At 41.1% G+C, this 23,446-nt stretch overlaps 1 protein-coding gene across 1 annotated transcript in view; it reads right to left on the reverse strand.

The window, feature by feature from the left end:
• Nucleotides 1-14,880: 14,880 nt before the first annotated feature.
• LOC122792701 (germinal-center associated nuclear protein-like) overlaps nt 14,881-23,446 on the reverse strand; it is a 1,487,771-nt gene continuing 1,479,205 nt past the window's right edge. Inside the window, exon 22 of the mRNA XM_044060286.1 lies at nt 14,881-15,069. Coding sequence (XP_043916221.1) covers nt 14,881-15,069 — 189 coding nt within the window. The remainder of the gene's footprint in view (nt 15,070-23,446) is intronic.

The following is a 23,446-nucleotide window of genomic DNA, read 5'->3' on the forward strand; positions in this document are numbered from 1 at the left end:
AACTTTCCTTGTACTAGGCCGTCTGGCCTCCAAAATAACATCCAAAACTTGTTGAGGAAGCTGCGACCCTCCAGGGTCTAGAACAGAATACGCCAGGCTGTCAGATGCAGGGACTGTATCCTGACATTGAGGAAATGATTGCCTGCCTGGGACAAAAGGTGTGGAATTGATGGTAAAGGCCAAGGAGGCTCCCGCACTAAACTCCTCAGCAGAGGGTACCAGTGCTGACGTGGCCAATCTGGAGCTATTAGAATCATGGAGGGCTTGTCCTGTCTGACCTTCAAGAGCACCTTGGGAAGGAGAGGCAGAGGAGGAAAAGCATAGACGTGAAGATTGTCCCAACTGAATGCTAGAGCATCCACCTTCCAAGCTTTTGGATGAAACAGCCTTGTGCAAAACTTTGGCAGCTGGAAATTTAGTGGAGAAGTGAACAGATCTATGTCTGGAGTCCCCCAAAGCACTGTCAACTGTCGAAATACATGAGGATCCAATTTCCACTCGTGGGGATCCACCATCTGTCTGCTCAAAACATCCGCTAAGGAGTTCTGTGCTCCTGGCAGAAACCTTGCCTGAAGAGTGAGGTGCAAACTGAGAGCAGTCTCCCACAAAATCATAGCTTGCCTGCAAAGAGGGTACGAATGGGTTCCCCCTTGCTTGTTGATGTACCACATGACAGTTGTGTTGTCTGTTTGAATCAACACGAGTCCTGGTTGAAGTAGATCCTTGAAAGCCATCAATGCAAACTGGACTGCTAACATCTCCTTCATGCTGATATGTAAATGTTGAAGTCTGGCAGGCCACGTGTATTGAACCCATTTTCCATTGTGGTGTGCTCCCCAAGCCTTGTCTGAGGCATCTGTCGTTAAGATCTGACTCGCCTCCGGTCGGGTCACAGAGAGTCCCTTGTTTAGGTGACATTCCTGAGCCCACCACAAAAATTCCTTTTGAATGCAAGGTATTATTTGAATGACAGTGTCCAAATCGTGGCAGTGTTGAGTCCATACACTTTTGAGATACCATTGTAGCTTCCTCATATGCAGTTTGGCATTGGGAAGCACCAGAATACAAGATGCCATGAACCCCAAGGCTTGAAGGACTGTCCTTGCAGTCAGCCTGGACAGGAGAGACAATTGTTGGAAGTAAAGGGTAAGATTTCTTTGCTTGTCCGGGGTCAAAAGCGCCATCTGAGAGGCTGTATTCAGTCTCACACCCAGAAAGCACATGTCCTGAGAGGGTACTAGACTGGACTTTATTTCGTTCACAGAATACCCTAGGCACCTTAACACTGCCATAACATACTGAAGATGGTGAAGTAGCTTGTCTTCGTCTTGAGCAAGAATCAGGCAATCGTCCAAATAAGGATAAATTTGTATTCCTCTTAACCTTAAGAAGGCTGTCACTGGAGCCAGAACTTTTGTGAACACCCTGGGCGCAGTAGATAAGCCAAAGGGCAATGCAGAGAACTGATAATGTAAAGTCCCAGCCAGCGCAGGAATCTCCTGCAGCTGGGCCTGATAGGAATATGAAGATAAGCCTCCTTGAGATCCAGAGTTACCATCCAGTGATCTTTGCCTAGCAGAGGCAGAAGTTGTTGCAAAGTCAACATTTTGAATTTTGGAATGTCCAGGTATGTGTTGAGAATAGACAAATCCAGAATTGGCCTCCAAGTGTTTCCTTTCTTTGGTACAAGAAACAGGCGAGAATAAAATCCTAGGCCCACTTCTGACGGAGGGACCTGCTGGATAGCCCCCATTTGTAGAAGTAAAGAAATCTGTTTGTGAGCCTCCACCTTTTGCTGAGGAGGAACACCTGGCATGCCTTTGAAAGGGGGCAACGTGTGGAAATAAAACTTGTAGCCTCGGTTTATAATGTCCAACACCCATATGTCCTGGGTGACTAAAAGCCAATTTTGCCTGAAAAGTGCTAACTTTCCTCCCAGAGGAGCTGCCAGACAGGAAGGATCTGCATCTGCTGAAGATGCAGGTCATTGGGTCTGTTTACGAAAGGACTGGCCCCTGCCCTCACCTGTAGACTGTGCAGGGGAACTCCACGTCCTAGGCCTAAAAGAACCCTGTGCATGAGCTCTGCCCCTACCACGTCTAGATCTACCCGTAGACTGTAAATCAGAAGAAGGGTAAGCCCATCCCTTAGTAGGCCAATTTCTGCTAAACTTAGGGGGCTGCACCTGCAAAAAATCCTTAACAGTCTGCATAGACTTAGCTTTGTCTTCCAATTTCTTCAAGACTGACTCCACAGGAGAACCAAACAAGACTTCAGACTGAAGGGGAGCATCCAAAATTCGAGCTTTAACATGCTCTGACAAGTTCTGATCCTTAAGCCAGGCGTGCCTACGAATAACTGATCCAGTGGCAGCCACCCTGGAAGAGACCTGTAAAGCATCAAAACCACACTGTAAAGAATGCTTACCCACCTGATCAGAGGCATGAACCAAATCCCGTATTTTTTTACACTCTATGCCCTCTGCTAAAGCATCTACCTTAGATTTCAACTGACTAAGGAGAAAATTCTGGTACTTCAGCATATGAAACTGGCAATTCAAAGCCCTCATTGCAAGAGTGGAAGAGGTATACACTTTTTTACCCCACCTATCCAAAGCTCTAGAGTCTTTATCCAAAGGAACTGGATTCTTTACAACAGAAGCCCTGACACCCTTAGGTCCCTGGCTAATAGTTTCTGGGTCAGCCCTAGGGCTCTTATACAAATATTTATGAGCCTCTGGCACTCTGTAATACCTGTCTGGTTTAACCGGGGCAGGAGGCAGACTGTCTGGATTAAGGGAAGCCTCAGAGAAAACATCCTGAACCACATCCAAAACAGGAGGAATAGCCAAGGGCCTATGTTGTGGTAAAAACAAGAATTCCCTAAGCCTCTTTCGGGAATCTGAGAAATCCTGACCTTCCCATTTAAAATGTTCCCTCATAGAATGCAGGGTTTCTGAAAAAGAAAAATCCTCTGGAGGGGAAGCAGAAGGACTAGAATCCTCTGCGTCTGAATCAGAATAAGGGGGAAAATCCTGAATGTCTTCAGCCGAAGACTCTGAGTAATCTGAAGAATGTTCCAATACTTCCACCTCTGGCTCAACCCTAGGCCTCTTATCTGGAGGGGGCATAGAACCTCTGATCAAGGAAATCAAATCTTCTGCCATTTTAAGCATGTGTTTTTTAGGTACAGAACTTGCAGAACTAGGACTGACGCCAGAGGAAGACAAACCAGGCCTGGCCTTGGAAGGTACCTTAGAGACCGAGGGAGAAGGCCTAACCACCTTATGTAAAGATGGGATTACAGCAACCTGAGAGGCCCCCTCAGCCTGACCCGACTCCTGAGAGGCCACATCTTGCAAAATTAAAGGTTCCCCCTGAGACTCAACTGAAACCTCGGCTGGATCTACAGATTCCACCGTGGTTTCTAAAGAACCGGCGTCCGGAACGGACGACTCATCCTGCTTGGATTTTAAAGATTTCTCCTTACGCTTCTTAGCGGTAGCGGGCGTCGGAGGATCCGACGGCATATTGTAATTACACCGCTTACCGAAGACAAGCCTAGCACAATCTAACCTACGTTTAATGGTGCGCTTATTAAATTTAGCACAAAAGCGACACCCGACTACGTCGTACTCAGGCCCCAAGCAAGGAATACAAAGAGAGTGGTAATCCCTATGAGGTATCTGTTTCCCACAAGAAATACAATTATTCACTTTTTCTGACATCCGGATTTAACTGAGGCAAGAAAAGACAAAAATATTCCCCAACGGGGTACTTAGCCCAACTTGGTTTCGGTCTGAAACTCAGAATACGAAAATTTCAGGGCCGACGGCACTTGCAAACGCTGCTTCTGCTTCGGACCATGCGGCAAGAAAGACTGGGGATATGACGTCGGTCATGCGCTTTAGTACCACGGCATACTGACGTCAGATCTGAGCGACCATGACCGACGCCAGCCTAACACTTTGGTATTCGGGCCGACCGAGGACAGCGGACTACCCACAGGTTATGACTGCAGCAATGTGAGATGAAGAACATCTTAATTTTTTTTTTTTAAATAATTGGGGTAAAATAGTCCACTAACTATTCCCGTAGACAATAAACGCAAATTTAACATGAAAGTGTATACAATTGCATTGGGGTCAAATCATCTGGAGTCAAACTGTCCTGCTTCCTTTTTTGGTTGCCCCATTATTTTACCACTCTCCTCTTCCCATTATCATTAAAACTGCATAGTAAATGTTTAATCGATCTTTTACATTTAAACACACAAATAATTCCCAACCCCCAACTCATAATTTCCTTTCACCATCAGTCTTTTTAATCTCACTGATTTCTTTACATCTGTTCTTAAAGAAATGTTTTTAATTCATCTTCATTCACATCTGATATTCTGAATTGTAACTTCACCATTTGCTCTAACAGAAGACTACTTCCTCTAACTGGTTATTTACTCTAAGGTTCTCTTTTCTTCATTAAACTCTATTGTAAAATTCTCTGCCTTTTTATACTCTTAAGAAGTTATTTCACAAAATGTCTCTGAGCCAGTTTGAAAGAAGACCCTCATATCCTCAGGTTTTATGCATAAAGGTACAAGTGTACTGTTCCATATATAATATAATGACTCTACTTTATTTAATAGAAAACGCATTTCACTGAAACTCATTTCGTCGAAGCCTCATTTCACTGAAAATGAATTGCCTGAGCACAATTCACTTAAAACTCATTTGACTGAAACTCATTTCATCTAAATAGGTATACACCCTGTTCCCCACTGTAGTATGAACCTGAAGTTGGTATATATAGTAAGGGGGGGGGCATAGCCCCACACCTATTTTAAATGTCATAAACCACAGACATGGATTCTTACAAGTCAAATGAATAACTGTTTCCAGAAAATAATATATACCCAAACTATGTGAGGGGCTATGCCCCCCAATGTGGGGGGCTGTGCCACCCACACACCCCTAACTATATATACTAACTCCAGGATTGCACTACAGTGGGAAACAGGGCATATACCCGTTTAGATAAAATAAGTTTCAATCAAATGTGTGGATGAATGCAAGGTGGTTCATACAGCCTACCTTGATCTGGCCAAGGCCTTTGATACTATTCCCTACTCAGGAATCATAGGAAAAACTCACTAAGCTAGGCATCAACCTCTACATCACTAGGTGGGTTGCAAAATGGCTCACAGTTAGAACCCAGAGTGTAAAAGTAGCGGACTCAGTCAGAGTGCCGACCAGTCACAAGTGGAGTCTCACAGGTATCAGTCCTGGGTCCTCTTCTGTTTGGTATCTACTTCTCAGAAGTCCAGTCCAACACAAAGGGACTCTGGCCGACAAAGTTCAGGGACAAATGCAAGTTGGGAGCCATTATTAACTCCCTAAGTGATGTTGACATCATGCAGAAAGGCATCATGGATACAGACGACTGGTATGGGGAACCATGGCCTTAAGCTCAATACCAAAAAAATGTGTAATCATCCCCTTTAGGGAAAAACCCAGTTCCCACGAACTACCACATTGCTGGTACAACACTGAACACGGAAGGTGTTATAAGAGATCTGGGAACACAGGTTGACAGCAACCTTTCTTTTGACCACTACACTGCCACTGTGGTCAGAAAGTCCTTCTATGTGGCACATCTCATTACTAAGGGTTTTGCATCCAGGAAAAAAAGAGGTCATTGTCTCCCTCTACTCTTCCCTCATTAGGGCAAACATCGAGTACAATGCCCCATTTGGCATGTACCTCACTAGACAGCTGCAACAACTGAAGAGGCCACAAAAGTACCTCACAAAGAGGATCCTAGGCCTTAAACACATCTTATATGGACAGACTCAAAAAACTCCAACTATTCTCTGTCTCATATTGCCTACTTAGAGGCGATCTCTGATTGACTTACAAAGCCATGTCTGACCCAGCTCTGTTAGAAATGCTACATCTAAATAAATCCCAATTCCTCTGCACCACACACTCCTCAGACCTCAACCTCATTACCACAATCAACAGAATGTGCTGGAGGGACAGGTTCATAACCCACAGACTCCCCATGCTATGGAATGGACTTCCCATACATGTCAAACAGAGCACCTCACTGGCCCTCCTCAACAGAAATCTTGATGAGTGGATGGGAAATAGAAAATTCACCCTGGGGATCACTCCAGTGGCTCTAAATGACAGATGCACTGGAAACTAAGGTTGAGTGGCACAATGCCAGGGTAATCCTACGGGCTAGGATTGTAAAGGCTCCAGGGCTATTAGCCTATTACACACCTATGAACCTATGAAATGTGTTTTCAGTGAAGTGAAATTAGGTTTTGACTAAATACGTTTCAGTGAAATGTATTTTCTATCAAACAAACTAGACCCAGTATAATATATATTTCCTGTGTAACACTGTTCATGTTCAATATGCACTGTGTGTTTATAAAGTTCATACCTGCATTCATATTTCTTACTTCATTTTCTCCAGCTACCACAATGGCATATATTTTAGCAACTTGACTTCTCTAATTCTTTTCCTTTACCTCAAATTCTATTTCCCTTTCACTATCCTCCTCCACCTCTTCCATCAAACATTTCGTACAATATCCACGCATGAGGCAGCATTTTATTCATCTGACTCTTCTTCATTAAACATCCCCACCAATTTTTGCATCTCCAATCCCCATCTTCCAAATTTGTGATTCTTAAGTATGGAATACCCTCCACCACATTATTTGTAACATCCACAAAACTTTCATTCCAACCACTGCACTCGACTAAGCTTCCAGCTTCAATCTCAGAGGTTCTCCTCACGTCTACACCTCACACATCACTTCTGCTCTCCACCAATTAATCTTGAGCTGACCTGCCACAGAATACAACCAAAAGATAAAGAATTTCAACAACAGATGCAAGACAGTATAAGCAATGAATTTCCTCACCATTTCATGATTGAGAGATCTTTTGTAGCTTTTCTACCCTCCCTCATATACCAATGGCCTTGATAAAAATCAAAATGCCTAGTTTGATTCATTCTGATCTCCCCTGTTGCCAAGACAGCCATGTTTTTTCAAGATGATACAACTAAGTGGAGGGAAGAGCAGTCATCTTCCTATAGTCTTTTACTCTCCTGATCTAGAAAGGGTGTTTATTGTAAAAGTTCAGGTTTACTAGTTTCAGACTGGCAGCATTAATGACCGCAGCCTTATTATCTTCAGAAACCATTTTTCAAAGCAGGCAACTCCATATCCAAGGGGAGGGAGGGTTAGGAACCCCAGCACTTAAAAAAAAATCCAACCTTAGTGGAAGATATTATTTTTACTTGTGTACCACATAGGGCTGAATGTCACCAGACTCCTTTTGAATCTATGGTTTTGCAGTACTTATCACAAGCTCTCAAGCGTGGCTTCTCATGTGCTTCCTACCTGCTTGCTCTTGAAGTGTACTTTCCTGTTGTTCTCCCCCAGTCCCCTTCATACATAAAATCTATTTCTAAAAGAGGTGCTTCATCTCAATACTAAAAAAGTTCTTTCCAGTGGAACTTAAATGTTAGCTTGTGAGTTAGCTTTCCCATCTGTGAATCTAGTGCTACTGCAGATATCAAGTTTCTGTTCTTGAAGACTCTTCCAGTAGCAGTAACCTCAGCATGAAGAATCTTGATAGTCTACTCCCTTACGGGTTAGGAGAAAGCCATACATGGTGTTCATAAAGACAGAATTAGCCTTAGGGCAAATCCCTCCTTTGGACGAAAGTGATATCAAAGTTACTGCCAACCAAGCCATACACCTACCAGTACACTCTTTACCCTCAGAACAATGGGGAAGAGATACTGCACTTGCTGGATGGACATAAGAAACTCAAGTTAAGAAAGTAAAATGGTCTAGACAGCTTTTATACTGCATGTCAGTTATCAAGGTAGGCTAGTACCTACAGACACCTTATCAAAATGGTTAGCAAACTGCATTACCCTCTGTTTTTAAAAGAACAGAAAAAAAATTCAGGGTCATGTCTGAGCCCACCCTACCAGTTCAGCAACCTTCTTCAAAAGTGCCACTGCTGAGAGCATCTGTGAAGCAACAGTCTATCAAAAATGCACACCTTTGCCAAACATTACAGGGTGGATATTCAGACCACGAAAAAAAAAAGTTCTTTGCCTGCAAGACATGCGATAAATACCGCTACCTCTCCCTTCTGCTACTACAAGGGGTAGTTACTGGCATTAGCGATCCTTACCATAAGCATAGTTCAGGTATGTGAGGACACTATCCATAACTGCAGATGTTTAAGTATGATGGAGATCAGTGCTGCAGTACAGGATCCCAACCTCCCTTCCATGAATACTTAGAGGCACTTTTACTGAATCTGCTGGAGGGTGACATCTACCTCATGGCCAGTCTACATGAGATCAGAATACTGCATACAATAGAGAAAGAAATTCATAAATCTCCGCACTACTGATGGGTTTAGTCAGTACTTAAAAAGGAGACAGCCTGGAACACCCCTAAGGAAATTTGATTCATCTATCATCAACAATGATACGGTTTGATTTTGACATACTTTGGAACTGGTTATATAACAAACAAACATGTAAATACCAGTGAGACTAGTGTCATACCGTTTTGCACAACTCAAAAGATTAAACATGCTCCCATCCCTGTTATCACTGCTCCCTCTTAATATTTTGCCTATAGCCACCTATCGAAGATACTCAGGACTTGTATCCTCTCTCTCTGTTACTCTCTGTGTAGAGACCTAAATTACCAAGTACTAGGACATCTTAAGGCAGCCCATTCAACATCCAAACTCTTCACAACACAAGCCAGATCTTCCACAGCCACAGTCAAAATTCTCATTCCAAGGACTGAAAATGGGCTGCCTCTTACGGTTGCTAACTCAGCTGCTTGCATTACAGTACTGCAAACCACTGAAAATAAAACACTACAGCTCAACAGCCTAACAATACAGACGACTGTATTACAATAAAGAATAGTAGATGGCAAACAGTTTCAGCAAGAAATAAGGTACTGTTTATCATCCTTACTTACACGCTCCTTAAACACTGGATATGGTCCACCTTTAAAGACTAGACTGTTTTAATAAGGATTGTAATTATACTTTTTGAAACAAAGACCACACTCAAGCCAACTTCTGGCATAATTCTAACTTAACTCTTATATTCACTGAAATGCTGCTTTTGAATTCAGCGATAAGCTATATAAGCTAATTTTCTTTTTCAATGAACTGTATCTTCCTGAAAATTCAAAATGATCTGTTCCTGAATAACTCAATAATGTGCTATCTTTACTACTATGTTACTGCCAATGTCAATATAAATTTTTATGCACAAAGTTTTAATTCTATTGTATGTTTAGCCTCTCTGGTTTGAGTTGTGACTGAAAAGAGTCCTTGGACCACTTCATCTATCTGATTAACAAATGTAAAATAAAAATAAATCAGACAGTGAGAGACTCTTCTCAAATATCTGAGTCCTTAAAGTTGTGTTGTTAGTCCTCAAAGATTTTACAGAATGAAGGCTTGAGCAAAGCTTGCCTCTACACAAGGCACGCACTGTACAGAAACATTTTCAGCAAAGAACCATGCAAGATTATGGGAGATGTGTTGGCCTTTATTTATATGTTGTACCAGTGCCCTGGAAAGGGAGATGTTTAGCCATATCACTGAGAAATAAAAAGGGTGAATGTCACTGCAGTTATTCGCATGAATAAGGGTTCTGATGCAGCAGTGATCCTTGTGCTCAAACCTGTATTGTATAAGACAAAAGTCTTAGCTCAGCAATTGTGAGGTAATGGATCTCTTCCAGTGTATGTAGTTTATGAATTAATTAAGGACATCAGTTTAGAAATTGCAATTTGATGAGAGGTTTGGCAGACAGGAAGCTAATGTGCTGAAAAACTGGGAGATATTTTTGGATTGTTGACAGTGTACCAGTGGTGCTAACTTCCCTGTGCTTAGTTGATTAAATTATAGGTTTTATTGAAAAGAACCTGCAGGGTATTAAAATTAGAGATGGAAGTGGGCCATTGTCATTTTGTGGAGTAATTCCTTTGGCCATGGCTTATTCATACCTGTAAACTAAGCAGTGTGGATATTTTCCAGCACATTCTTAACTGCTTTGTAGTTTTGAGCTTTGAGGTCAAGTAAAACACTTGTGAGGAGGATTACCTTTGTCCATATGAATAAAGATAACATCAGTAAGTTTGCAAAGGGGAGGTAGTCATTCTGCCTCTTCTGAGCTTATGCTGACAGCCGGATTGTATGCAGGACGTGCATCCCCAGCAACCACACAGAGTGATTTGTTCTGTACATGTTCACACCAGCTCATCCACATTATTTTGGTCACAGTACTGCCATGGCATTTCAGGTCACATGAAACAACATCTCATGTCACCTAATGAATTCCTACTGGTTGCATTCTAGACTGAGGTGTGACCTCACTGTGGGTTGAGTGAGAGTTGCTTGGTAGTGTTACATACTTCATTGGCATGATCCTTCTTGCCCAGACCAGATGGTCTCACAATAAAGTACAGCTGTGTACACTTACCATAAATGTAGATGTTCAAGTGTATTCACTGTTGTAGTCATCACATTTGGGTTATCAGCTTGCAGTAGCCCTCACTCGGCCTGATTAAGTCTTGGGTCCTGCGTCGGTTGCTGTCCCTTCTTCTGTCAGGTCGTCAGGGGTATAAAACATGCATGACGCCATTACATCAGTTTTTCTTGCCCCAGATGCCAGGTGCCCCCTAATGGGAAGCAATTAAATCTATAAATATACAAAGGTTATACCTCCAACAAAAAAGCAAATACACCAAAAAGCTTTTGAATACAGTAAGGGAGAGTAGAGGTATTGCCAAAAGAAAGGGGTCTGGAGGGAGGGTAACCAGGACTGCAACAGTGAATACACCTGAACATCTACATTTATGGTAAGTGTACACAACTGTCCTATGTTCTTCGTGTTTCACTGTTGCAGTCATCACATTTGGGTAGATTCCCAAAGCTAAGGATGGTAGGAGGAATTTAGATAGCCATAGGACCAGCTATAAGGCCCTGCAAGACTGCAGTGGTAAAGCCAGCTGTGGATTTACAGAAAATTGGCAGATGGCAATGCTTGGTGAAAGTATGTACAAAAATCCAGGTAAGCAGCTTCTAGGATGTCCCTGGTAGGGACGCCTCTGAGAAAGACGGTAGATGCAGCCCTGGCTGAGTGGGGTCTGATCCCCTGTGGGATAGTTTTTCCATGGTGCTTGTAGCAGAAAAGAATGCAATGGCCTATCCATTTGGAAATGATTTGTTTTGAAATAGCCTTCCCATCTGCCCCTGCAACAAATGCCACCAGCAGTTGGGTCAGATTTCCTTTGAGGTTTAGTCCTGTTCAAGTAGAATGTAAGTTGCCTGTGCATATCTAAGGAGTGCAGTATCCATTCCCCTTTCTTCTGTGGATTAGGAAAGAAGGTTGGCAAATGAATGGACTGATTAAGGGTCACACTGGATACCACCTTGGGCATAAAGGAGGGATTGGTCCTGAGGGACACCCTATCCGCATGAAAGATGATGAAAGGCTCCACTGCCATGAAGGCCTGTAATTCAGATAACCTTCTTGCTGAAGTGATTGCTAAAAGGAAAGCTGTTTTCCAAGAAAGGAATTTTAAGTCTGCAGTAACAGCTGGCTTGAAAGGAGGAAGAGTGAGTTTCTCCAATACAAAGTTAGGTCCCAAGCTGGAGTTGGAGCTCTCCTAGATGGTCGTAGATTTTTGGCCCCTCTGAGGAACTGCTTAAGCAGTGTATGAGAGAAGAGGGGAGGTTCTGTGTTATAATGAGCTGAAATGGTTGAGGCTTGAATTTTGATGGAGGAGAAAGACAGGCCCTTGTGAAGCATCTCAGTTAAGTACTGTAAAATCTGAGGTAAACTGGGCACTGCTGTGCTCATCCCTTGAGACTGGTTCCAGGCACATAATCTTTTCCATTTTTCAGCATAAACTTTTCTAGTACTAGGCCTACTTGCCTCTAAAATGAAATCCATCACTGGTTTACTGAGGGATGGTAAAGTTGAGATTAGGTAATTAACCAGGCTGCTGGGTTCAGTGTTTGAAGCTGAGGGTGCAAAATATGGTTCTCCTGCAGAGACAATAGGGTAGGAGTCTGAGGCAGGTGCCATGGGGCCAACCGTGACACACTGAGCAAGAGGGGGTACACCAGTGTTGGCGGGTTCAGTCTGGTGCAATCAAAATCATCCTTGGTTTGTCTTGTTTGATCTTTAGTAGTACTTTGGAGAGCAGAGGCAGAGGAGGAAAGGCATAAACTGATAGGTTTTTCCAGTTGAAGGACAGAGCATCCACTTTCCAAGCTTGTTTGTGGGGAGTCCTTGTGCAAAATTTGTCCAACTGATAGTTCTGGGGGGAGGCAAACAGGTCTATATCTGGGCTCCCCCATTTGCTTGTCAACATGTTGAAAATCCTTGGTTCCAGTTTCCACTCATGTGGGTCCATGAGATCTCTGCTTAGTCTCCCAGTGTATTTAGTTTTCCTGGCAGGAATTGAGCTTGTAGATACACTTGGCAGCTCAAGGCTGTGTTCCACAATGCCATGGCTAGTCTGCAGAGGGGGTAAGAATGTGTACCCCCCTGCTTGTTTATGTAACACATAACAGTGGTGTTGTCCATCTTTACCATTAATTGTCCTGGAAGAATGTGGTCCTTGAAGGCTGTCAGAACATTCTGTACAGCTAACATTTCTTTTTGATTGATATGCAGGTGCATTTGACTTGGGTTCCATTTGCCCTGAATACACTTCCCTGCCAGATGAGCCCCCCCCCCATGCATAACCTGATGCGCCTGCTGTTAGGGTTTAGGCGGCAGGGGGTGGTGTGAATGGTAGTCCCTTGTTTTGGTGGCAGACCTCTGCCCACCAAAGAAACTCTAGGTGCAGGCAAGGTATGATAGCAATATTTGCTTCTATGCCCTAAGAATGCTGACACCATAGGCTTTTTAGATACCATTGTAGGTTCCTCATATGCAATCTTGCATATGGAATTAGAAGAATGCAGGAGGCCATGAACCCCAAGGCTTGTAATATTTGCCTTGCAGACAGCAGGGTTTTTGTGGCCACTTGTTTGAAGTAGGTTGTCAAATAAATTTGTTTCTCTGGCGTGAGGAAAGCCATTTGGGAAGTTGTATTCAAGCTTGCTCCCAGGAATATAATTTGTTGACAGGGTACCAGGTGTGATTTTTTTCATTTTTGGTGTACCCCAGACAAGTTAGTACCCTTTGTACAAAGGCCAGATGATTCAAAAGTATGTCCTGGCTTTCTGCCTGAATTAAACAATCGTCCATGTATGGGTATATTTGAATATTTCTTTGCCTGCAAAATGCAATGACTGGACCTAGGCACTTTGTGAATACCCTGGGCACAACAGATAAGCCAAAGGGCAGTGCAGAGAAGTGACAGTGCGTGTAGCCTGCTTTGAAGCGTAGGTATCTTCTGCAAGATTGCCAAAAATACGAATGGAATCTGCAAAATACACACCACAACAGCCAATACTTCACCAGTAAGATGTTCTTTATTGCTTCAACGATCTGGTACCTCGGCAGTTCGCCTTCAAGGATCACAATTTACTTGATCAAGGTACAACAATTATATACCATTTGATCAATCAATTAAACAATTACAAATTTAATTCAATAAAGAAAATGACTTCATATTAAAGTGACCTCTACACACATAAATAATTTATAACTATTAATAAATACATTATTATGTATATTTGTATGCACATTCATAATGAATTCAGCTGTAATCAATGAATAAATAAAAAATAATAATAAATATGAATAAATCAATTAATATAATATAACATGTTTAAATATTTCTTTTTAAATATATATATATATATATATATATATATATATATATATATATATATTTATATATTATTTAATTTGTATTTTTAAATGCCCAATTCCTGATTCAAACCATAAGGTTTTAAAGTATTAAATTTCAGTATCATTCTAGTTTCTAACTCTAATAATTTATTTATGAGATCATCTCCCCCTGAAATGAAAGGTTTCCCTAATATACAAAATTTTAGACTATCAGCACAACCATCATGAGTGTCAATAAAATGTTTAGCAACTGGACTGGATGAGTTTGAACTTCTTATATCCTTTAGATGTTCCAAGACCCTGATTCTAACCATCCTTTTAGTTTGTCCTATGTACCAAATATCGGTACAAGAGCAACCCAAAATATACACTACACTAGTGGACTTGCAATTGAAAAAATGCTTAGATATATGACATCTATTATTAATGGATGTCACACTGATGACCCTATTACACACACTACATGAACCACATGCAAAAGTGCCTACCTTGGTAGAAATGGGCCTATCATAATGTAACAAATTGTTATTTAATATTTCCTTTACGTTTTTTCCTCTCTTAAAGGAAAAGATAGCATTATGTGGAAATAGCTCACCTATAGTATCATCTTCACTAACTAAATACCAGAATTTTTTGACCAATAAAGTCAGTGTTTTAGAAAAAGCAGTAAATTTAGTGACAAAAAATAATTTCTCTACATTATCTTTCATATTAACTGAATATTTGGCATTAACCCCTACATTGGGTACTGTTAAGATCTTATCCATCATACCATCACGGCATCTTAATAAATGGTCATAATCATACCCTCTTTCTAATAACCTCAAAAGGACTTGATGTAGTTCCTTATCTACCTCCTCATTTACACTAGTATGATCTCGAATTCTTTTGAATTCCCCATGTGGTAAAGCATTTAATAAATGTGGGGGATGCATGCTAGTAGCATACAAAAACATATTTACAGATGTTTGTTTTCTAAATGGTCTGAATTCTATTTTATTTTCTTTTTCAACAAGGTCAAATCAAGAAAATTAATTTCATTTCTATTAACCTCATAAGAAAATGATAAATTATGTTCATTGTTATTAAGCATCTCAAAAAAATCTAAAAATTCAGACATATCTCCCCTACAGATGAAAATTAAATCATCGATGAAACGCTTATACAAAACCACATTGTTCTTAAAAAAAAAATCAGTAGAATAGACAAACTTTTTTTCAAAAGAATCCATGTAAATGATAGCATAAGATGGTGCATACGCTGCACCCATTGCAGTGCCTTTCATTTGTAAAAAATATTCAGTATTAAAAAGAAAATAACTGTGGGTTAAGCAAAATTCCAATAGATTAATCAAGAAGCTAGTTCTAGGTCCTTCACCTAGCATGTTACATATAGACTCAAGTCCCCATTTAATATCAATATTAGTATATAGGGACTTGACGTCAATAGTGACCCAATAGTAGTCATAACTCCAAACAATATCAGAAATCTGGTTAATGAGTTCCTGTGTGTTCGAGATATGAGCTGTTACCCTATTCAAATATGCCTTTAATTGAAAATCCAATTGTTTCTGGTGTACCCCAGACAAGTTAGTACCCTTTGTACAAAGGCCAGATGATTCAAAAGTATGCCCTGGCTTTCTGCCTGAATTAAACAATCGTCCATGTATGGGTATATTTGAATATTTCTTTGCCTGCAAAATGCAATTACTGGACCTAGGCACTTTGTGAATACCCTGGGCACAACAGATAAGCCAAAGGGCAGTGCAGAGAAGTGATAGTGCGTGTAGCCTGCTTTGAAGCGTAGGTATCTTCTGCAAGATTCTCTGATTGGGATGTGCAGGTATGCTTCCTTTAAATCTAATGTTGCCAACCAGGCATCTTTGCCTAGCATAGGGAGCAACTGGTGAAGAGTCAGCATCTTGAATTTAGGAATCACCAAAAAGGTGTTTAAAGTGGACAGGTCCAGGATAGGACACCATGAACGGTCTTTTCTGGGTACCAGGAAAAGTCTGGAGTAGAAACTTTGTCCTTTTTCCTCTTCTTGTACCAACTGAATAGCCCCCCATGCTTAAGCCAGAAAGTACTTGCTTTTGGGCCTCTGCCCACTGATTTGCGGGTAGATCTGGCAATCCGCTTGGTGTTGGTAATGAGTGGAAGTGAAATCTGTATCCCTAGGACACTATATTTAAAATCCATTTGTCCTTGGTAATGACTTCCCAGTTCTTTGCATGAAGAGCAATCTTTCCCCTTAAAAGGGGCAGTCAGTTGAGAAGTGCTTGAAAGTTTTAAAAAGAAGTAATTGAGACAGTTTACCATAGAGGGGAGTTTTATTACTCCCAGATTTGGAAGTGGAGGCCCCCCACTGCTTAGTCTTGTGCGTACTCTGGGACTGGAGCCTGGGAGCTCTGTTGGATCTGGGTTTGGACTGAAGGTCTGGAAGAGGCAGGAAAGGACCAATTCTTGGAAGGCCAATGCCTACTAAACCTTGAAGGTTGCACTTGTAAAATATCTAACAGTTTGCATAGATTTAGCTTGTTTCTCCATCATTTTAAGAACTTCTGCCTTGTTGCCAAACAGGCGGTCCTGGTTTAAGAGAGCATCCAGTAATTTAGCTTTAACATGATCTGGCAAGGATTGCTCCTTAAGCCAAGCATGCCTTCTAAGTACAGACCCAGTCACAGCAGCCCTGCCAGATGCCTCTAGTGAATCAAAACCACATTGCAAAGTATGTCATCCAACTTGTTCAGCCGAATGCAGTAAATCCTGTAAATCCTTATTTTCAGCACAATCAGGAATCAACATCATTTTCTGTTTAAGCAATCCAGTAATATGCTGCTGATACTTTAACATATGAAACTGGCAGTTTAAGGCCCTAATGGCCAAAGTTGCAGAAGTGTATACCATCTTACCCCACCTATCCAGCGCCCTGGAGTCTCTATCAGAGGGGATAGCATTTTTGGCAGCAGTAGCCTTAACATCCTTGGTCCCTGTGAAATGGTCTCAGGATCCACAGTAGGATTTTTAAATAGGAACTTGTGAGAGTCAGGGCCCTGTAATATCTATCAGGTTTTCTGGGAACAAGAGGTGAAGAGTCAGGGGCCAAGCCAGATTCTGAAAAGGCATCACCAACAATGTCTACAACAGGAGGAATAGCTAAAGACCTGTGCTAGGGCAATAGTAAGAAATCCCCAAGCCTCTTTTAGAATCAGAGAAATCCTGACATAACCAATGAAAATGCTCCCTGAGAATATGCAAGGTTTCATCAAAAGAGAAATCCTCTGGGGGAGAAGCAGAGGGAATAGAGTCCTCAGCATTAGAATCCTCATAGGTAGATAAGGGTAAATCCTGGTCATCAGAGGAAACAGAAAATTCAGAATCCTGATCAGAAGTATCATAAGCAAACTCAGTCCTAGGTCTCTTAGAGGGGAAAAGCTGGCTTCCCTTGATTAAAGTAATAAGGTCTTCAGCCATTCTTTTCATTTGTTTTTAGGCATAGAGGCCTGACCATGTGGTCTGGGCATCAGATTTCTAGTCACCTGGTTCAAACTTTAGGCCTTGAAGAAGAAGATGGCATTGGTTTAATACGCAAGTCAGTAAGTCTGAAAACACCCTCAGAAGCCGGTGCCTGCACAGCGGCTCCAGACCCATCTAAGGTAGAGACATCCGCAGGTTCCACAGTTGAAGTATCTCGTGGCATATCGAACTCTGAATGGATCTCAGTAGAGGCCTGCGAATCTGAAGTAGCAGGTATAAGGAGCTGCGAAAGCACCTCACTGAGTATCGGCGAACTGGTGACTGGCTCAGGAGAAGCGTCGTTGGCAGCTTTGGACCTAAGCGGCCTGTCTCTGTCTTTATCTTTGTGTTTTTTCAGCATGTTGGTAGTCGGATGACTTGCCAAAGACATATCAGGATAATTGAACCGAGCACCAAAATATTTAGAAGTGAAAGTACACAAACAACGGATAGTTCGTGGTTTAAATAAGGCACAAAACCGACAGCGAGGTACGTCGTGGTCAGGGCCTAGGCAAGGAATACAGTATGAATGAAAATCTTTATGAGGTATTTGCTTTCCACAAGTAATGCAATTATTTACTTTTACGGACATCGGTTTAGAGCAAGAAAAAGATTCCCCAACGGGGTACTTAGCTTTTAGTTGACGACTTCAGTTCTGAAACTCGAAAACGAAAATTTCAGGAGTCGGCTGACCAGCACTTGCGAACTGCTTCTGCTTCGGGCACCGCACAGCAAGAAAGACTGATTTAATGGCGTCGGCTGCATGTTTTATACCCCTGACAACCTGACGTCATGGAAGAAGGGACAGCAAGCAACCGACGCAGGACCCAAGACTTTGTTAATCAAGCCGACTGAAGGCTACTGCAAGCAGATAACTCAAATGTGATGACTGCAACAGTGAAACACGAAGAACATCAGCAGCAATCTATTCAATGGTCATGAAAGTCTGGCTCAAGGTCTGGTAAGAAAATTTGTTGTGGATGTATACTATTAAGGAACATGACTTGATGCTAGTATCAAGCCCCCTAATTTAAAAGCTTGTCAAGGCCTGGTGCTGATTGTGGTATATGTTCCTCATACATGTTACCTACTATACAATAGTATTCTGGTGTCTGCTTACTGCTGTGTGTTGCAGGTAAGCTCAGATCTCGTTTCCTCTTTTTTTCTGAAAAGGAAATTCTGTGGATCTGAGTTCCTTGTGTTTTAAATGGGCAGATATAATGACCCTTACTTTGTGATGAAATATTTTGAGTGAATTTCCCTTCCTCTGGATACTGTCCCAAAGGATGTCATGTGAATTCATCATTTTAAGAAGGCAGATGGCCCTCTTTAAGCCACCCAAGGGGGTGGTGTGACATACTCCTGAGTAATCATTGTGATCCAGTATAGATCCAGAGACCAAAACACCTTTCCATTCTTTCCACTTTAGCATCTGTAAGAGCTTGAATAGAGGCAGCAAGCTGACTGCCTTCTAGCACTGCATGGGGCTTAGGTTTCCCAATTGTCTTAACCTGGAGAGTTAACTTGTCCAGGTTACAGCCTTCCTAGCAGATGGCGCATTAGGGAAACTGAAAACCTTGCCTAATCTCAGATTAAAGAGAATCTGGTAGACACCCATGGCATGATTTCTACTGTAGCTATGTGGCTGACTAATTTTGACTGTGTTGATGCTACAACTAAGGTAGCAGTTCTTAAGTCAAGATGAAGGAGAAATATAGGAAAGACAAAAAAAAAAAAAAAAGGAAAATAAAATCACTACAGGTAAGAGAGTTAAGAAAATGAAGAAAAATTACTAGATACAAAACACAACTGCAGTTGTCAGAAAAATAACAGCACAAACGTTAATATAATCACTTTCGTCCACTAAAAGAAAACTGTAGAATTAAATTTTCATTTGAAGAAAAAAGAGGCAAAACAGGGAGAGCTGTTATAGTAATAAGTCAAATGATGACACGTGGACATTTAGTTGAGGGGAAAAAGGAATTATACTCGCAGAAGAGATCATCTAAAAACTGAGATAAATTATATTTATTCTGATAGTTTAAAAGAAAGGAATTATAATGACAAAAGTATATTTTCATAAAGTATAGATTCTGAATTTACAAATAAAAAACATTACATTAAAGAAGGAAAAGATATAAAATGTTTAAGAGGGTTTTCCAGGAAATGTATTTAAAGGAGTCCTGTATACAGAAATTATGGAAACATCCTTTGTCGACAATTGAATTTTATGAGAATATAGAATAATGGTGGAATCTGTTTTTAATAAAATATTTTATAGATTTGGAAAAATACTTTCGGGAGGAAAAGAAAAAGAAATATCATGAAATAATCAAGGAATACGAAAGCAAACTGAGTGAAGTTGAGAAAAAGAAATGAAAAAATATGAAAGGAGAATTTAATAAAAATGCAGAAAATAATAGAAAATTAAAGATTTGCCATATATGGGAAAGCAAAAGACATTTTATTTGTTGACCGGGAAAGTCCGACTAGGTTCCACAGAGCCTGTTTTCAGTGGAGGCCCAGGGAGAGATGCTCCAGACGCATATCTTTAAAATTCTTTTCTTGGGGAAAAAAAAGGAGAGACAGAAGAAGGAAAAATAGAATGTCTTATTGGAAAACAGAAAAGAAAATAAATATAAAATATATCATGAATGAAGTTGAATATTTTAAAAGAGATTATGAAGAAATGACAGTGATTATGATACAGTTCTGCTATTTTAAACATGTAAAAAGGATGAGAATGAAGAACTGGTAAAAATACAAATGGAAGAATTAGACAGGAGATTAAAAAATTAAAAAGATGGTATGCCACATATAGATGGAATTGCATATGAAGTTTATAAAAATGAAGATAGGCAAGAAAAATGTTTTATTAAAGATTTGTACTTTTTGGTTATAAAAGGGTATTAATGACAAAAGTATTTACAAAGGATTAGTTAGGTTAATATACAAAAAGGACAAAAAAAGTGTTATAGATCTATAATGTCAATGTAGATTATAACATTATTATGAAAATAATACAGGTTAGAATAAGTAAGTTAATTAATAAATTATTGGTAGATAGTGTATATGGAAGTGTTGAAAAAGAACAAAAATGTATTAATTGTAGTTAAGAAAGTTGTAAGAAGTATTAAGTTAAGAATATGGTGCTAAAATGACTGTCATAGAAAAAACTTATGACAGAATATGGCATTTTAACATGTTTGAGGTGCATATAGAATAAAGATTTCATGACAAATTGAGTCAGTATACAGTAATTCATGTAATAAGATATTAAATTGTTGATATAGTCATGAAATTTATGTTAAACTATGGTGTTAAACAAGGATGCCTTCTGAGTAGTGCATTATTTTTTCTTTATTAATGAATGCAATAAGTAACACAGACAGATCTGTTAAAGGAGAATGTTTAAAATACGGAACAGATATAAACATTCCTATGTAATTAAGCTATGCAGATGATATTGTCATAATGAAAAATTAAAAAAAAATGGGTTGAAGAAGCAATGTGGAATATAGAAATGTGCATTTAAAAAGTAGGTTTAAATATAAATACAAATAAATTTAATGATTTTGGAGACCATGTGAAAAGTTTAGGTATAGGTTCATAGGTATGTACTAGGCTATGGGCCCAAGGGCCTAAGTAAGCCTAGCCAACAAGGTTCCCTGGTTTACGCCACCCAAGAAAGTTATTTTCCTGTGCCTCTGTCGAGCAGAGCCACAGAAGTGATCCCCAGGGTGTATTTCCTATTTCCCATCCATGCATCAAGATTTTTCTTGAACAGTGCTAATGACGAACTTTGCTTGACATAGATGGGTAGCTTGTTCCAGAGTATGGGAAGTCTCTGGGACAGGAATCAATTCCCCCAGCATGTCCAGTTTACTGTGGTGACAAGGTTTAGGTCCCTTGAGCATGCAGCTCGGAGGGAATGGGAATTCTTTAGGTGTAGCATGTCCAACAGCACTGGGTTTGACATAGCTTTATATGCTAGGCAGAGATCACCTCGGAGTAGGCAATATGCTATGGAGTAAAGCTGGTGTTTTTTGAGAAGGTCAGTGTAGGGCATCTGTTTGAGGCCAGTAATCCTCATTGTGAGGTACTTCTGTGGCCCTTCCAGCTGCTGCAGATGTCTTGTGAGGTACATACCAAAAGGGGCATTGTACTCTATAATGGGTCTAATGAGTGTCAAGTAGAGGTGAACAATGACCTCTTTTTTCCTGGATGAGAACCCTTTTGTGATGAGGTGTGCCATGTAGAAGGATTTCCTGATTACTGTGGCAATGTGATTATCAAAGAAGAGACTACTGTCCACCTGGGTCCCAAGGTCTCTTATCACACATTCGGCATTAAGTAAACTGCCGCCTATGTGGTAGTTCATGGGTACAGAGCTTTTAACAAAGGGATGACAATGCAATTTTTGGCACTGAGCTCGAGGCCATGGCTCTGACACCAGGCATCCGTCTCAGTGAGGTGCTTCTGTAGGATGTCCACATCATTTGGGGACTCTACTATGGCTCCTAGTTTGCAGTTATCTACAAACTTTGTTAGTGAAAGGCCTTCTGTGTTAGCCTGTACTTTAGAGAAGTAGATTCATAGGTTCATAGGTTGATACTAGGCTATCTGCCCTAGGGCATTTATAAGCCTAGCCAAGAGTGTGTTTGTCTTTCGCCACCCTTTTAGATTAGATGACTGTGCCTCTGTACAGTAGGTCACAAAAGGTAGCCCTTTTAAGGTTAGTTTACTGTACACCTCTGTCAAACAGGGACACAGAAGAGATCCCAGGGGTAAACTTACGATCTCCCATCCACTCGTCAAGATTTCTCTTGAAGAGGGTCAGTGAGGGGCTCTGCCTAACATGGATTGGGATTTTGTTCCAAAGTGAGGGGAGCCTTTGGGATATGAATCTGTCCCTCCAGCATGTCCTATTTATTTCTGTGCTGACATTCAAGTCCCTGGAGCATGTAGCTCTAAGGGATTTGGATATCCTGAGGTGAAGCATGTCCATTAATTCCTGGTTGGACATGGCTTTATACGTCAGACACAGATCGCCTCTGAGTAGGCGGTACGCAACTGAGTAGAGCTGGAATTTCTTTAGTCGAACTGCATAGGGCATCTGTTTGAGCCCCTTGATCCTCTTGGTGAGATACTTTTGGGGTCTTTCCAGTTGCTGCAGGTGTCAGGGTAAGGTACATCCCAAACGGGGCATTGTACTCAATTATGGGCCTGATAAGTGATGAGTAGATGGGCACAATGACCTCTCTTGATCTAGATGTGAACCCTTTCGTGATAAGGTGGGCTATATAGAAGGTCTTTCTAACCACTTTGGCAACGTGATTGTCAAAGGAGAGATTGCTATTTACTTGGGTCCCCAAGTCCCTAATTACTTCTTCAGTACTTAATGGATTACCACCTATGTGGTAATTTGTGGGCACTTTGTTTTTCCCAAAGGGGATGACTATGCACTTTTTGGCATTTAGCTTTAGGCCATGGCTCTGGCACCAGTTATCTGTCTCTGTGAGACCCTTTTGGAGGATGCTTGTGTCAGCCGGAGAGTCGATTACGGCACCCAGTTTACAGTCATCTGCGAATTTGGTCAGCCATAGTCCTCCCATGTTTGCCTGTACCTCGAAGAAATATATACTGAACAAGAGAGGTCCCAGGACTGAGCCTTGTGGGACACCACTTGTAACTGGTTTAGAGTCTGACATGGCACCTGCTATTCTGACCATGTGGGTTCTATCCCTGAGCCAGTTTGCAACCCATCTTGTGACATAGGGGTTGATATTTAAGCTGGTGAGCTTATTTATGATGCCCGAGTGGGGTATTGTGTCGAAGGCTTTTGCGAGGTCCAGGTAGACTGTGTGGACTACCTTCCCTTCATTTATGGCTTTGGTAACGGTTTCAAAGAAGTCGACCAGGTTCAAGAGGCAAGACCTGCCCTTAACGAAGCCGAATTGGGTAGGATCCAGTGTCTGGAGGTTCCCAATGTCTTTGTTTATGATTTCCATGATGATACGCTCCATAGCTTTGCAGACCAGG

The sequence above is a fragment of the Protopterus annectens genome, chromosome 2.part0, assembly GCF_019279795.1.
Source record: "Protopterus annectens isolate FY-2018-M chromosome 2.part0, PAN1.0, whole genome shotgun sequence".
Taxonomy (NCBI): Eukaryota; Metazoa; Chordata; order Ceratodontiformes; family Protopteridae; genus Protopterus; species Protopterus annectens.